The following is a 16,656-nucleotide window of genomic DNA, read 5'->3' on the forward strand; positions in this document are numbered from 1 at the left end:
GAGGCCAGCGCCCACTGCCGACGCCGGGACCCTGAGCCGCACCCCTCCCCTCCTCCAACGCGCGAGGCGCTGGCGCGCCGGTCCCGCTGGTTGGACTAGACGCGGTCCGGCGCGGCGGGAGGCGGGCAGGCCCCACCCCCTCGCTGCCGGAGCCCCGCCCCCGCCGCTCTGCGCACGCGCGATCGCGGGCTGTCCGCGGAGCTGCCTGAGCCCGCGCGGGCTACCTCGGGGCTGCGCTCCTGGGGTTTCCTTCTTGCTCAGGGCTGCCAGTGCTGCCCGTCGCTTGCTGCTCAGCGGGAGCGCGGGTCGCGGCCCTTTGGGCGTCTTCCTCGCAGCGCCCGCGGGCCCGGGAGCGGCGCAGGCGCGGAGCGCGGGGGGCCTCGCGTGCCAGCCCGGAAGTCTGCGCGGCCGACGGTGGCGGGAGCTCTGCGGGCGGCGTGCGCGGCCGCGTGGGCCATGGGGCGGAGGGCGCGGGGCCGGCGGCTCCAGCAGCAGCAGCAGCAGCAGCGGCCGACGCGCGCGGAGGACAGCGCGGAGGGCGGGGGCAAGCGTCAGGAGGCGGTAGGACCCGGGGCGCGGGCGGGCAGGGCCCCCGTTCGTCTCCCGGCCGCCGCGGCTGGCGGGACGGCGCGGGGAGCCTTCTCCGGCCCTGGGTAGACGCGTGTCTTGTTCGTCAGGGCTGGGAAGGCGGGTACCCCGAGATCGTCAAGGAGAACAAGCTCTTTGAGCATTACTATCAGGAACTCAAGATCGTGCCAGAGGGCGAGTGGGACCGGTTCATGGAAGCGCTCAGGGAGCCCCTCCCGGCCACTTTGCGAATTACTGGCTACAAAAGGTAAGGGACCTCGCGGAGCCTTGATTTCCTGGAGTTGGGGTCAGTTCAGGATGAGGGTGCCCCCCTCGCCCCGCCAGGCCCCCGGCGAGTGTTGCGGGCCTGGAGAGCTGCTGTTTACCGGCGCTGTGGATTCCAGCGTCTGGAAGCATTGAGCAGGGAGCACGGGAGTCCAGCGGAATAGGCCGGGGGGTGTTGCAGTTCGGGAGGCTGGAAGACACGAAATGCAATCTGAGAAAAGGTGGACTTCCGGGCCTTCGGGAGCCGAGGATGCCTCCCCTTTGGAACACGTGAGAATTTATGATATTACACAGTTTGTGCGAAACTCCGGTTCTCTTGTCATTTTAAGTCCCCGTGGTTCCATCTTTCCGAGATAAGTTGCAAGTAGATGTGAACCCTAGGAATATTTAGGACGGAAGGAATGCAGTAGTAGTCCTTTTAGCTTGTCCTGTAGTGATGAAACGAGAGTTGTTTAAACTTTGAAGGCATAGGGTAGAAAAGGCACGATGAATGAGGTCCGCTTTCAGCGCAGAGATGGTTTTGGTTTTAAGACACTTGTCATCTCAGGTTCACAAAAGACAAGATGCATATTAAGCCTTTCAGATTGGATCAAAACTTACTTATTTTTTAATAGCCACGCAAAGGAGATTCTCCATTGCTTAAAGAACAAGTATTTCAAGGAATTGGAAGACCTGGAGGTGGATGGTCAGAAAGTTGAAGTTCCACAGCCCCTGAGCTGGTAGGTAAAACAAGTCTTCAACCTGATGGAGGTTTTTTTGGGATTTTAATCTTTGTCAGCTGACGGCATGTTTTTTGGCAACATGTTTTCTACTAGCTGAGAGAATTTGAATGTACTTTACAGACATCCCTGTGTGCTTTTACCCAGTGCTTTTTACCCGTATTATTTTACTTTAAACCGGTGTGCAGCTTTTTTTTTTTTTTTAAAGATTTTATTTACTTATTTGACAGAGAGAGACACAGCGAGAGAGGGAACACAAGCAGGGGGAGTGGGAGAGGGAGAAGCAGGCTTCCCACGGAGCGAGGAGCCCGATGGGGGACTCGACGCCAGGACCCTGGGACCATGACCTGAGCTGAAGGCAGACTCTTAACACCTGAGCCGCCCAGGTGCCCCGGTGTGCAGCTTTTAATGAAGGATTTGTGGCTAAGAGTTACTTGGTTCAGTTAATTTTTGCAAGTCGATCAACCTGTTTCCTTCTGTGATGGTACCACTTCTACCCATTTCCATTTAAACCCCTTGTTTCCTCACGTTGAAGGTGTTGTCACGTGGCTCTCCTACCTTCAGCAAAAGGACAGATTCGACCTGACAAAGGTTGCCACGGACTGCTCCAGCTGATTCTATATTTCTTTTTCTTTTAAGATTTTATTTATTTTAGAGAGAGAGAGTGCACACAAGGAGCAGAGGGGAAGAAGAGAGAGGGGAAAAGAATCTGAAGCAGACTCTGCATTGAGCAGGGAGCCCTATGCAAGACTCAGTCTCACAACCTAAGATCCTGACCTGAGCCAAAACCAAGAGTCAAGACACTTAACCGAGCCACCCAGGTGCCCCTGATTCTGTATTTCCAGTATCTCCAGTGCTCGAGTAGACTTTGCCCCTCATGCTAACCCTTTCACTACTTGTCCTGGAGGCATCCTGTGGGTTATTTGCTTCTCATGGCCCAGTTCAAGTTTCATTCCAGTGAAGGCAGTCCCATGTGTCTTGGAAAATGCCTGGGATACTCAAGCACAAGCTATAGAGGCGCCAAGCCCTGGGTTAATTTATAAACGTAAAAATCATTAAAGTAAACTGTTAATAGTTCCACATTTCAGATTATCAACTTCGAGGCATTGAGAGTTCTCACAACACAATGATTTTAAATGATCGCTCTAACAAGGTGAATTTAACCAGCACTTTCTGACACCTTTTGAGATTTGGGTTATTCACGTGTATGGTATTTTCTCTCCTTTCTGGATGCCCTTCAGTGATCACAAACCGAGATCACGTTTTTTTTTTCATTAATCCTGGGTTATAGATTGGCTTGCTTTTCTTTCTTCCATCGGTCATATGGATTTTCAGTGGCCATATCACAGATTTGTGATAGTCAGATTTTAAAAGCTTGCAGGTTCTGATACAGGGAAAGGACTCAGGTGGTTACTGGTTTCATGCCCACTGTACTGAAGTCATTAAAAAAGGAAAATGATTTTCTAGCTGCGGTACCTATGACATTGCTGAGTGAGCTAGCCTTCACATCCTCAAGCTTCCTCCCCTCTCCTAGTAGCTAGGTTATACACTTAACCAGTGCCTTGGTTTGGAGGTTTGACTGATGGTACTGTTTGAAGCAGGGGCAATCTGATACTTTTCAAAAGAAGTGGGTTTAAGGTTGCCTTTGTGCACATTTCTAATTGTCTTGCATGTTGGCTGCTTCATAGAATCACCAGAACACCTTTGTTCCTTAAACCTTGTGTTTAGAAATGCAGCTTTTCAGATGAGGAAGTCTGACAGGCCAGTAAAAGGAGCTGAAAAGCATGCATCCTGTAGGAAAGAGGTGCCTGTGGGTGGGTCATTGTGGGCATTTTCTTCTGCAGGTTCCAACAGATAACATGAGAATTAGGCTTGCTACTTTGATTGTTCTCTGCAAACTGCAGTTCAACTTTTGTTAGCCCTTATAACATTTAACAGGTGCTTTTCCATCTTGATTGTTGAACAGCCGCAGGGGGTCCATGAATAGGCAATTCTCCAACATCTGTGTGTTCTCTGGGTGAAGAAGGAACAGGAATCACTAGTAATTACTGGTGATTTTCCTCACATTGCTCTTTGCTGAAATCTTCTGAGCACACCAACTGAAGGGGTGTGAACAACATACTCTGTGATTGGGGTTCCTAACACTCAGCTTTTCCATTATCAGTGACAGTTAATGACAAGTTTTATTGTACAAGCAAATTTGCTGGTCAGGTGTGGGCTACCCATAAGACTCTTGGTGAGCAAGCAGAGCAGAAACTACCAAAACTTCGGGTGGTTTTCTATGTTGTTCAAAAAATAGAAATACATTGTATAATATTTTAAGCTTTTGGTACATAGTGGAATTAAATTTAGGAAAGTGTTTTTGGGAACCATGTTTTCTGGAAGGGATATTAAGTAGGACTCATAGTTTGGGCAGGTTTCTTTTTTTTCCTTTTTGTGGACTCAGAACTCTAAGGCATTATCCCAAAGCATTCTCATAAAAGCCTCGTTCTGACAATTGGTTGTTGAGAGTATACCTTATTGTCATTCTCTTTACGTTCTTTTTAACATGTAAACTGAAGATGATTTGTCATAAGTGTATATGTTAATGGAGATGTTTTTCCTGTAAGAATTTTTGGGTATAAAGATGACAGTGATGCTTTTAATTCATCCTCAGAAGACATGACAAGTTTCCAAGTAGGACTTTAAAGACTCAGGCGCTACATTCGAATTACGTAACTAAAAATTAAATTTAGTTCTTTAAGGTATCTTATTTGATGTTAAAAGCTACAAAGATTTTAGTAAACATTTGTTGGTCCAAAAAAAATGGTTACTAAAACTGTATAAGATGCATACTTTTTCATTTTAACGGTCAGTTTTTGTATTTAATGATTTTAAAGTTCTTAAGTATTTTTTTCAAAAGGTTAATAACTTTCACAATCTTAATTACTTGCCGTGGAATTTTCATCCTAGTAAAATTACATTTTTTAAATGGAAATTCAGTCTGAAATGTACATAAGGAAGTATTTGCTCAGATTATATCTGCTTTATTTTTATTTGAAAATGAAAATTCAGCTATTAATGATTAATAGCTAGATGGAACAATTCATGGCTGATTGAATGCATGTGACATTGAGCTTCATGATGTTTTGGTGATTTGGCAAGGTGGTAACTTGCATGATTCACTGTAATTGATCACATACAGTTCAGGGTTGCAAGAAATTTCGTAAAAGTCATTGATTGCATCACAGTTCAGGGTTGTAAGAAATTTCGTTAAAGTAGGTGTCTTGGCTCCCCAGTCTTGCAAAGGTTGCACTGAAACAGCAGATTTTGCCAAATACTGCCAGTGAAGGCAAATCTGCGTATATTCCTACCATTTCACCTCTAAGGAGGCCAAAGGGAATATTTAAAACTCAATTCTTTTTTAATGGCGTGATAAGTATGGTTGCGTTTTGGTTTTAGATTTTTGAAGCAGGTTAAATATTGAAGGTTCCGGACATAGGGAATAGAGACAAAGTGCTGGGATAGCGGGAGGGTGGCCATGAACAGATGCAGCCAGTTTTATCTTGTTTGGTAGAAAGTACTTCCCAGATATATCTCATAATAGCATGATAGTCGAGTAGTGTCTTAAAATTTCAAGGCTTGAGTTTGTTTCACCTAATCATTCTGTTTCAAAGCAGTCAGATATATTGTTTTGCAAGTGTTCTGGTTTCAATTTCATGGCTGTCACCTTAGCTACAATGTGACGCTTGGAAATACTGAGTAATAAGTACAAAAACAGCAGTGAGACTTATCACTAAGTACCAAGTAGTGCATAGCTTGGCGCTGGGTTGGGGGGAGTGGCCTGGGTCATAGTAGTGCGCCAGCTGGAGCCTTGGAGCCCAGTGATCTGTGTGAGCCACATTTAAAGAGACCTGTTCCTAATTGGTGATGTCATCGTTCTAGAAAGTTTAAGTGGCAGGGGATGCTTCTTCATTCTTCGGTCTATACAAGTGACAGCCTAGGAGTGCAAGTCAGTGCAGCAGTGATCCCCAGGGTTTTTTGGTGTGTAAAGTATTTCGATACATTATTGGGCTGTTTTGTTTTAGACATGAAAGGTATCATTAAAAAGATTACAATTAAATATCAAACATTTTGATAGTTCCTCAACTAAGTGATCTGCATTTCTTTAATTTGTTGTCTTTTTTTCTTTAAGATTTATTTGAGAGAGAATGTAGGGAGGGGTGGAGGGAGAGGGAGAATCTCAAGCAGACTTCCCTCTGAGCACAGAGCCCAACTTGGGGCTTGATCCCAGGACCCTGAGATCATGACCTGAGCCAAAATCAAGAGTCAGATGCTTAACTGACTTTTTTTCTGATAGTCTCTGTAGCATTGTTAGCATACGTGGTGAAGAGCAGAGGGGTCTCCATTTTCTCATCTGTTCTTGAACATTCATCATTGCAATTTCATGGTAACGTCATATATATATATATATATATATCTCTTCAAGCCACCCGGCTCTCCTGTTTCTGCCTGGTTTATGATATAGTTAGACACCCTGCAGTCTTGGCCGACTACGAAGAGGATCGTGGATGGGAGGAAGTAGAGCAAAATTGGGTGTCTAGTTAGTGTATGATCGGTAAAAGCAGGAAGTTGTTAAGAGAGCACTTTAACATATATAATCCGTGGATGCTTTATTTTCTTTTTGGTCAGGTATCCTGAAGAACTTGCCTGGCACACAAATTTAAGTCGAAAAATCTTGAGAAAGTCTCCACAGTTGGAAAAGTTTCACCAGTTTCTGGTTAGCGAAACCGAATCTGTGAGTAGATGTCTTTAGATTTGTTGGTTCCCTTGAAGCTTGAAATGTGCGTTAGTGTCTTGGTTATATTTTGTCCACACGTGTCACCGGGAGTGACGAGGTAGATAGGGCGTATGGAAAAGTGTGCTTGTCACCTTTGATTTCTGAGGCTCCCTACCGCTGCTCCCTTCTTCGGCCCATCCAGTTGTGGAACTCGGGGAGGGTCTCAGCCACAGCGCTGGGCCGAGCAGCACACTGCGCAGGGAGGCATCGCTCGGGAGACAGGCCACTCCATCTGCTCCCACTTTGTTGTGTCTGTTCTTTCTGGGCTCCTGTCTCTGTTCCACCTTTGCCACAACAAAACAACAAAATCTGACTTTGACAGCTTTGGTTCTCCCATGACACAGTGTCTTCACCTTCTTTGCAATCCTGAATTCTTTGGTTCGGTTCAGTCCCTAAACTTCTCAGCTTTAGCCTCACGCCTCCTCTCAGTAGCTTTTCCCTCCTGCCTCACACAGTTAAACCAGGTACCTGCGTGTTTTGCTGTTGAACTTTTTGGTGTCTTGGAATTGTCACTCTGGCATTTAAAATCCGAGTTCCCCCTTCCTGTTCTCTAGTCTCCTTTTTCTAGCCAAGGAGACCTTTGTGTTTGCCTAGATGGTGTTCGTTTCTTTTCATCCCGAGCTCCTGGGCGGGCGTGTAGGATTCCGGTGGTTCCTGCACATCTCCCCTTCAGGCCCTTGGCCCTGCCCCGTTCTCTCCTGCCACGGTGGTGCTCTGTCCGTTTAGGTGACCTGGTAAACTGGCCGCCTGCTTACCGGGGCTTTCCACCCCTCCCCCAACCCGATAAGGGAGAAACAGAGCTAGGTGCTGCCACATTCCTGATTCTGTCCTTGGGTCAGTACAAGAAGGGGTTCTCTGCCTGCACTGTCCATCCAGATGTAAGGTCAGGCGAGGGTAAACTAAGACAACAGTTCAGGTTTGAATTTCAGCAGAGCAGAGGGTTTGTGGCGAGTGAGTTCCCTGCTGGGCAGACTGAAGAGCCGCGTTTAGGTGGAGGGGATGGGAGGTGAGTGTTGGTAGCCTGGATTGCAGGGAACCGGTACAGGTTTTTGATCGGGCGTTGGTAGGGTGAGATGCCCTTTGGGGTATTCGAAGCCCCTTCAGAACGTGCGTAGAAAGGAAGTGACTCACAGCCGGCTTGTCTAGTCAGGGACTCTGTCCCTGTACAGCTCAGATGCTTTGGTCAAAGACTTGGATGAATGCAGGAGGCAGGCTTGTCAGGATCATACGTTTAACCTGGAACCTGGAATCAGTGTGCCTGGTGAGTGGATGGAGATTCAGATAGTCTCCACAGACTCCTTGCTGGCCAGAAACCCACGAGGTGAACATCCGCAGGTTTGGCTGTGAGTCTGTGTCTGGTTCGGACAGACGCGCAGGCGTGAGGTGAGCGGCGGCTCCCCGGATGGCTCTTCAGGTTCAGAAGAGCCAGGTTGTCATGGGGCAGAGGTCTCCCGGCAGCTGACGGCCTCTTGCTTTTTAAAGGATGATTTCTAAGGCATTCAGTCTTATGGTGGGTGAACTAGATTAGTGATGAGGCCAGTGCTGGACCCTGTCAAGAACGTGTGTCTGAACAGGCGTGCGTGTTAACAGACGCCCTGCCCACCGGCCGAGACCTAGAGGGCTGGTGGCTGAGTGGGGATGGTGGGACGTGGGAGCGCTGGCTGGGCTCTTTATCTTCTTCGGGGGCAGTTCTCAGGAGGACAAAGCAGACAGGGGCTCTTCCTACAAACAGACAGGACTGAAATAGAAGTTGCAGTTTTAGCTGAGAGGGACACCTTGCTGGCAGTGGCTCTGTGTCCTCTGCTCATGGGGCTCGCTCCCTGCTGCCGAGGGTATGGCGGTGCCTCTGTCCACCTCTGAGCTGCTCATCCAGCTTCCGTTCTTTCTCAAGAGGGCGAGTTGGGCAGCATAAGTTTAAACTTCCCTTTCTTTTGTAAAATCCGGGATTATACGTGCATTTCTAATATTCTAACAGCAAGTTCTGCCATTAATGGTTATTCTTCCTTAGCCTTTTAGGTAGCAACCATTTACGCACTAGGATAAAAACCTGTCCTATTTACGTAATGTTCTACGTGATAGTATTAACTTGTTTTATTGCATGGATGAGGATTATGTGGTCTTTTTCTGTTGCATATGAAATAATGCCTAATACTGAAAATTTCTGCCTTTTTAAATATTGTTCCTGTTTTTTTTTTTTAATTTTACTTTCCAAGGGAAATATCAGTCGTCAAGAAGCCGTTAGCATGATCCCACCACTGTTACTCAATGCTCACCCTCACCATAAGGTATTGTGTATTAAACAGAAAGTGGCTTTGTTTGTTGACACCTTTTTTTCTTAATATAATTCTTGTTTTTTTTTTTTTCATGCTTTTGATGGAGAATGCTGTGTTTTATTTTAGGTTCTTCTTTGCATTTTTGTCTTATTTAAATTTTACAACCCATAACTGTGTTTCTACTCTTTTAAAGTTTGTTCACTAACGTGTTTACTGCACAGATCATCGGTCTTGACTGACTCAGATTGAAAATCGTGATGAACACGTCCTGAGAACTTGTTACATGCCAAGCATTGCTTTGTGCTCTTCTCATACATTAATTCAATTAATTCATTAATTCATACATAACACATCCCCGTGAGGGTAGATGCTCTCCCTGTCCCTGTTTTTTCCAGATGAGGGAAAGGAGGCAAGGAAAAATAGAAGCAACTAGCTCAGGGTTTGGGGGCCAGCAAGTGGCTGGGCTGTTTGAGGCCTGGGAGTTCTGTCCCTTAGCAGGCTGCTTATAGTGCTGCTTGCAGTTGGTGTCCTTGCTCGTCATCTCCTGAATGGAGTGCTTCCACTGGTCTGTAGGGTCGTTCTGTTCTTGTGGAGAGAGTATCTTTCTCAATATATCACGTTGTAGATTCCTTCTGTAAAGAAATGTATTTAAGTCTTAGAAATCAAAATACTAGAATGACTCCTAAAATTGTTTTAAATTAAGTGTCGAATGTTTGATTTCTTAAAACCTCAAACATTTCTTGCTTTTTAATAGATCTTAGATATGTGTGCAGCGCCTGGATCAAAGACCACGCAGTTAATTGAAATGTTACATGCCGACATGAATGTCCCTTTCCCAGGTATGCATTGGACTGCTCTGTGGAGGGTCGGAATGCCACTTGGCTGGGTGTAGATGAGGAAGAGATGGTAACACTGCCTGTGGGTTGGGTCTTGAAGCCTTCTGTGACAAGCAGATGGGTTTCTGTCCCTGAAAGTAGAACTAGACATTTCGCATGCCACTGTGACGGGTTCCTAAACCAACGTGTTTGTGCATCGGGGTGGAAGCGTGGCTTCATTCTAGAATTACGTGTGTCTTCTGTGAAAGTATATGGTGTTGCTATATTAAGCCATAGTAGGTAGATTTCAGTTTGGATCTTCAGTAGTATCATTGTCATGTTGGGTTTTTGTGTTGGTTTTGTGGTGACTCACTCTCTACGGGAACGACAGTAGAGTGTCGTGAAGAACTGCTGTCAGGCCCGCCAGCTTCACCACCCCCCCCCCCCGCGGTAGGCGACAGTATTGGACGTTGCATCCTGGACTTGGGGGCGTTCTGAGCTTGCTGGTGGCTCAGACCATGGCTGCGATCTGCTGTCGCTGGTGCTCCTTTCTGGGGGTTCTCTGAAGACGCCTGTCTGTGGTGGTGTTACTCTTCAGATGTTTTATCTGCTTCTATTGCCCCTTTTTTTATTCACGCCACCTGCTCTCCTTCTGTCCTAATGGGCATGCTTGTTTAGCTTTGTTCTAAGTGTTTTTTTCCTGTGACAAATAACTTTGTTTAAAAGGCTTCTTTATTCTTTTGTTTTTAATTATTTTTTCCAAATTAGTGGTAAAGAGCCTCTTTCTATTATCAGTGTTTAGCATTTCATATTTTCTTAAGAGCGATCTTGACTATAAAATGTTTTTAGGCGTATGTGCCTTTTTGCCAGCGGTGGAACCAGAAATAAGAGGCTGCACCTGGGTTTTAGCCAGGCGGTCAGACCAGAATCGCCCAGGCAGCCTTCAGGAGTAGCCTGGGCCCCACCCCAGAAACCTGATTCGCAGGGTCGAGAATGGAGGCCCATCATACACGTGCAGTATTTTAAACACTTGTCGGGATTCTGTTGTCTCCTACCCCTTTCTCTCTCCGCTCTCTTTGTTTTAATTGTTATTAAAAGTAATAGATGTTTTTGGCATAATAATTGTTACAAAGTGAGTAATTGTTCAATAGTTGGAAAAATAGATCTTGCAGTTTTAGAATTTTATGTGATCATAAAAATCTATGCTGAGCCATCTTTTTGGACTACTTAGCTTATTCTGGCAAATCTTACACTTGGGTCTTAAAGTTTGGTGGACTGCTGCTGCTTGAAGTCTGCCAACCAGGAGCGTACATATTTCAGAAAATTATTCTGCTTCTGCTGCATTTCACCTGATGCTGTAACTTTCTGTTCTCAGAGGGGTTCGTCATCGCGAATGATGTGGACAACAAGCGTTGCTATCTGCTCGTTCATCAGGCCAAAAGGCTGAGCAGCCCCTGCATCATGGTGGTCAACCACGATGCGTCCAGCATACCTAGACTCCAAATAGATGTGAATGGGAGGAAAGAGATTCTCTTCTACGATCGCATCTTATGTGACGTCCCTTGCAGGTATTTATGTTATTAAGAAACCGAAAAGCCTAAAATCCACTAAGGAAATCAGTTTAAATATAGACTGATGTGAATTTGCACACAAATACACACGGAGTTGTACACGTTCTCGTGGCAGCTGGTATGAAGACACAGACACTCAGAATTTCAGTGCCACCCAGCAGAGCAGAACGAGGGTACGGAACGAAGAGACACAGATGGAACGGTTCTGTAGTCTTCACAGGGGCAGAGGAGATCCCTGAGGGGGTGGGTAGTAGCATCATAAGCTCTGTCGTCGGTCCAGGAAATGATCGTTAGGAATGGTTGTTCCTCCCATTCCCGATTCCGCCTCATTATGGAGGGATGTGGAATAACACTGGGTTTTCATGACCAGTCTTCTGTTACTCAGTGCGGTGCGACTCCAGAGTTCGGACCCTTGACACACTCAGTGTGCCTGTGTTTGTACACATACATTTCTTCAAATTTTATGTGTAAGTATTAGATCGTTAGCGTTTACCTATAAGAGAATTTTATGGATTAACGGAATAACTGAGTTTTTCCAGAAAGAAAAGGAGAAAACAAAAGACCTCTCTTAAGTTCCCAGAGGCAGTGACGTAGGCCATAGTCACCTTGTGAGCACATGAATTTGTTTAGCGGGGAGTGCAGAAATCACCACAAAACTGTGTTAGCATGGAATGTGATGCTTCCATAAGACACCCGCTACCGCACTCCATCTCACTTAAACCACAGCAGATTGCCTGCTTGTGGCAGAACTCATTGTGAGAGCTGTAAGTCCGTAGTATGAATAGGATGGGGCTTTAAAATTCTTGCAAGAACGCCTCGTGAAATAAAACTTAAAATGGGTCATGAGCCACAGTTGTCTGATTTTCCTTCAGCTCAGATGTTTTCCCATTCCTGTGCTCTTTTGACCAGAAACCGGTAACTCACTTCTCGTGTTATCTTGGAGAATGCAGGGACCTTCTGAGCACCGAGTTGTAAGCTGAGGAAATCCTAAATATTACGGTAGAATTTTAAGCCACCACTGTACCAGCAAGGGATGTCATTTGAAAGCCATTATATCTGATAGGGTATTTTCATTCTCCTGTAGCCCCTTCTCAAGACAGTTAACTAGACTACCGAGGGAGATTAAACTCAAAGAAAGCCAGCTGACCCAGAAAAAAATGGGTAGTTAAAGTCAGCTGTGGACAAAAAGAGAAATTGATCAAGTCTGTATTATAAAATTCACATGGAAATAATTTCCGTTAAGTAAAAATAGAAAATCAAAAATGTTTGATGCATAGAAAAATCTTGATAAAGAAGTTAAATTGGCTTAATTGAATTTGCTGTGGAAAATCCCTTATGAGTATAAGTTTACCATTACCTACGTAAATCTGATTAGAATGCCACTGTTGATTAACCGAGTTGGTAAGTAACAGGATCCAAATGGCTTCACAGTTCTGTGTCCTAGGTCTGAAAATTAGTTTTGCTAGTATTTCTCTCAAATGGAAGCAAATTGATACATCTGTAAGTCTTGAATGAGGTTATCTGTTCAATTCTGTTATTTCCTTATCTAATTGAAAATTAAAGTATAATTTAAAAGTTTTAATGTCATTAGTGTCCCTAAAGCAGAAATAGAAAGTTGATGGTAGTTTGTGAGAATTTAGATGGTGTTCTAATTGGTGTATATAATAATAAAAATACCCATTTTGTAATTAGCTTGGATATGACATAATGGTTAAACTCTAATTGGTCTACCTGGTCAGAGTTTTTAAGTTCTTAAATATCTTCCTTTCTAGTGGAGATGGCACTATGAGAAAAAACATTGATGTCTGGAAGAAGTGGACGACCTTAAATAGCTTGCAGCTGCATGGGTGAGTCAGGCTGTATCCAGCGGGCTGTCCCACACGGAGCAGGGGAGGGCTGTCGCTGCATTTGGGGACAGCATCTGGAGCTGGAGTTGTTAATGGTCACTCTTGAGAGAGTTTGGGTACGTATCAGAAGTAGTTGTTTTCAGAACCTCTTCAGAGTAGTAAACTGAAGACTGTATGTATACATTTCAGGTACATATTTATCAAAAGTGCCTTTTATGACAATTTCCTGTAACATTTCAAGACCTGTTTTCCATGAAATGACCACTTACCTTTTACTGTCTCACTCATCTTTGTTTTCTGTTCTTTTGTGTTGAATTATTTTAACATTTTGACCCCAGATACTTAACTGTCTTTAAAGACAATTGGGAAAATTCTTAAAAATAGAAGAAAGAGAAGATCTCGTAACTCAAAGATCACTTCTGTCATGTCTGGTGCGCTGTGTGTTTTTCTGTGCGTACCAGTCTTGAGTGTATGGTCTTCAGGGCTATGGATTCTTTTTTCATTTAACATTAGAATTCTGCATTCTTAATTATAGAATTGTGGGTAGTCTGCAGTGTCCTGATGAATATTCACTGCAAATAACTCCAGCAGGAGATTTTGTTTCTCTGTTAAATACTTTTTAACTGTTTTTTCTGTGTGTGAAATAGGTTCTAGGATTAGAATGTACGAAGGGACGTAAGTTGTTCATAGAAAGAAAAGTTAAATGTATGTACTGATATGGAGGCTTTTTAATGAGACTCACATAATCATATTGACTTCAGTCACTAATCAGCTTTGTGCTTTGCTTGTCGGCTTGTTGGGAAGGGCTAACAGAATAGTGAACGCATTGTTTATATAGAGAGATGCTTTTTTGATTGATATGAAACATCTCATGGGTTTACTGTAACTTCATTTAGAATTTTAAAGAGTTCTTTTTGTGGGAATTGTTTATTTTGTATTTTGTATTTTATTGTAAGTCTGTCATAAAAACGTGTGGTAAATATGTGGTATAATGGGTGCTGTGTGTGCCGCATGGATAGGTTTGGTCTCAGGGTGACCTAGGATCCAACCCTTAGCTTACAGCTGCGGATTGCAACACGCGGTGCTGAGCAGCTGGTGGAAGGCGGTAGGATGGTGTATTCTACGTGTTCACTAAACCCCATTGAAGATGAAGCAGTCATAGCATCTTTGCTGGAAAAAAGTGAAGGTAAGTGTGCGGGACACAAAGTATGAGATTTTCATAAGTGTTGTTTATTGCCGTAGTATATATTCCCATAGACCTTTTCAGGCATTTGCTAGTATGATTAGCCTATAAACCCTGAAGCAAGCTACCCTTAGAAACATGCTTATGTAATGATTTTGTCATATTTAATGAATTATGACAATTACCTATTTGGTATCTCTTAAGTTTGAAAAATTAGGTCAGTCCTTACCACAGTGGATTTTTGAAAAAAATCTTAATTGTGGAAAACACTTGTAACTTGAAGTTTACCATCGTTTTAACTATTTTTAAATGTGTGTTTTGATAGTGTGAAGAACACTCATGTTGTTCTCTAGCCAATCTCTAGAGCTCCTTATCTTGCAGAGCTGAAATTACGGACCCATTGCACAACTCCCCATTTCCCCCCCCCATTATCCTCTTTGCTGTCTCTGCGTTTGATCACTCTAGGGATCTCACGGGTGGAATCAGATCATACTTGTCTTTTTGTTGACTGGCTTATTCCCACTTAGCACACTGTCCTCAAGGTTCCTCCGTATTGTAGCGGTGTCTGGATCTCCTTCCTTCAGCCCTGAAGGCTCAAGATCCCCACTGTGTGCATGCGCCCCGTTCTGTCTCCCCACTCACCTGTCCGTGGACACTTGAGGTGCTCCCTGTTTCAGCTCTTATGACTAGTGCTGAGATGACATGGCTGCACAGATAGCTCTTTAGGACCCTGCTTTCAGGTTTTGGGGTGTATGTCTTGTGGAATTGCCGGATGGTATTCTGTTTCATCTTTGGGGTTCCCCCATGCTGTTTTCCACAGCAGCTGCACCATTTTGCATTCGCGCCGACAGAGCACAAGGGCTCCCACTTCTCCCTATAGCCTTGCCGGCTCGGCTCTTGGTACTTTCTGCTTTCTTGATTATAGCCATCCTAACGGGTGTGAGGTCTTAGCACACTGTTTTATACGAGAAACCGGACAGGTGGTATGAAATGTTTTTAAACAACAGTTTCCATAATGGTTTGATGTAAAGTATCTCTTCTTAAAGTTTTTACCGATATGTTAATTTTTCCCATCATAGTCTCCTTAAAGCCAATAATGAGGGATTTCAGACTAGGATTCCAGAATAGAATGTTTCCACATTTGCTTCACACGTGTATGAAGGAAGTTGGAACATAAATACCAAGACAAGTATCCACAGCTGTCTCGGCTTCCAGTTACCTTGTTTGCAGTGGCTGACTGACCTGTGCTGTGTAGTTAGCCCTCTATAGTTCTTGCCTTCAGAGTCCTTGAGATCGGAATTTAGTATTTGTGATTGTTTTGTTTGGCTATGCTTAAGTTGGGCCTGTGTAAGGGTTTCTGAATGGTGTTCTTTGCGGGGTCATAGTCTCCATGTTTGTGGTGGGACTTCATTTCAAAGGCGTATGAAGAGAAGGACTGATGACACTGAGTGGTGACCGTAACTGCAGGTGTCCTTTGCTGCCCCATTTTTTCCTACTGGGCGGGTGGGGTTCCACGCTGGGTTTGCTGTGGCGGCCATCTTTCTGCATGTGGTGGTTTCAGACCGCACTGTAGTCTCCGTCTCCGTTGTCTGTCAGGCATGGCTTCATGGCAGAGTGGTTCTTTGTTGAGCCTTGCACTTGACAGTGACTGAGGATTTGGGAGGAGTGAAGTCCCCACCTGAAGGAGCTCAGACCTGGCTGCAGGCGGAGTGGCTGATAAGCATTCAGTCTGCACACACTGGGTCCCTGTCGGCTCTCCTGACCCCCCTGGCGGCAGGGCGTACGGGACAAATTTCTGCAAACCTGCTCTGTTATTTAGTGTTTGCTTTTAGAAAGAATATTCAGATGGAACAGTACAAGTCAGCACAGTGTTTTCGTCAGAGATTTCTTACGAGGACACCTCTGCCTTGGGGACTCTTTTGCTCTATTTTTATAATCGTCTGAGCGTTTCATAGCTTCTGTGGAGCTTTGTTGGATTTTCCTCTTCTGTGAGGCTGTCCAGTCTGTGCCCGTAATCTGCGGTGGGCGTGTGATCGAGAGGGTTCCCATCGCGGCCCCATCATACAGCTTCTTGTGAGGTGGTTACCGGGGACACCTGTTTTTAAAGCTGGCTCTTGCCCTGCAAGTGCTGCACAAGTTTGGAAAACTCACTTGGGCCTGGAACAGAATGTTTACAAATTTTCACAGTTCATTTTAAATGTTACTTTTTCGTTCTGGGTTATTAGATGTAAAGGCATCAAGACCCATGTCCTCTAACGGGCGTGTGTCTAGAAGCCAGGAGTGGGTCGAATGCTTGGGGTCCTAGCGTCGTGGGGGGGGGGGGGGGGGGGGGGGGGGGGGCTCGTGTGTGCGCGCCACTGCCACGGGGCTCACGTCGGGTACTTTGTGGGACTCTGCACCTGCTGCGTGTCTCCACGGCTTCGTTGGCAGTAACTCACGTGCCACCAGTGTCCCTCGTTTTAAGGGTACAACTAGTGACCTTCAGCGGGTTTCTGTGCACAGCCATCCCCACAGGCCAGGCTTTGGCCGTTTCTGACCCCCCCCCCCCCCCCCCCCCCCCCCCCCCCCCCCCCCCCC

At 45.2% G+C, this 16,656-nt stretch overlaps 1 protein-coding gene across 1 annotated transcript in view; it reads left to right on the forward strand.

The window, feature by feature from the left end:
• Positions 1-272: 272 nt before the first annotated feature.
• Positions 273-16,656, forward strand: part of NSUN2 (NOP2/Sun RNA methyltransferase 2) — a 27,078-nt gene continuing 10,694 nt past the window's right edge. Inside the window, exons 1-9 of the mRNA XM_025867482.2 lie at positions 273-561; positions 678-835; positions 1,467-1,571; positions 6,243-6,348; positions 8,604-8,675; positions 9,418-9,502; positions 10,854-11,046; positions 12,822-12,896; positions 13,952-14,082. Coding sequence (XP_025723267.1) covers positions 457-561; positions 678-835; positions 1,467-1,571; positions 6,243-6,348; positions 8,604-8,675; positions 9,418-9,502; positions 10,854-11,046; positions 12,822-12,896; positions 13,952-14,082 — 1,030 coding nt within the window. The 5' untranslated portion in view covers positions 273-456. The remainder of the gene's footprint in view (positions 562-677; positions 836-1,466; positions 1,572-6,242; positions 6,349-8,603; positions 8,676-9,417; positions 9,503-10,853; positions 11,047-12,821; positions 12,897-13,951; positions 14,083-16,656) is intronic.

This window comes from Callorhinus ursinus, unplaced genomic scaffold (genome assembly GCF_003265705.2).
Source record: "Callorhinus ursinus isolate GAN/ISIS: 27379988/994484 unplaced genomic scaffold, GSC_fseal_2.0 scaffold3, whole genome shotgun sequence".
Classification (NCBI taxonomy): domain Eukaryota; kingdom Metazoa; phylum Chordata; class Mammalia; order Carnivora; family Otariidae; genus Callorhinus; species Callorhinus ursinus.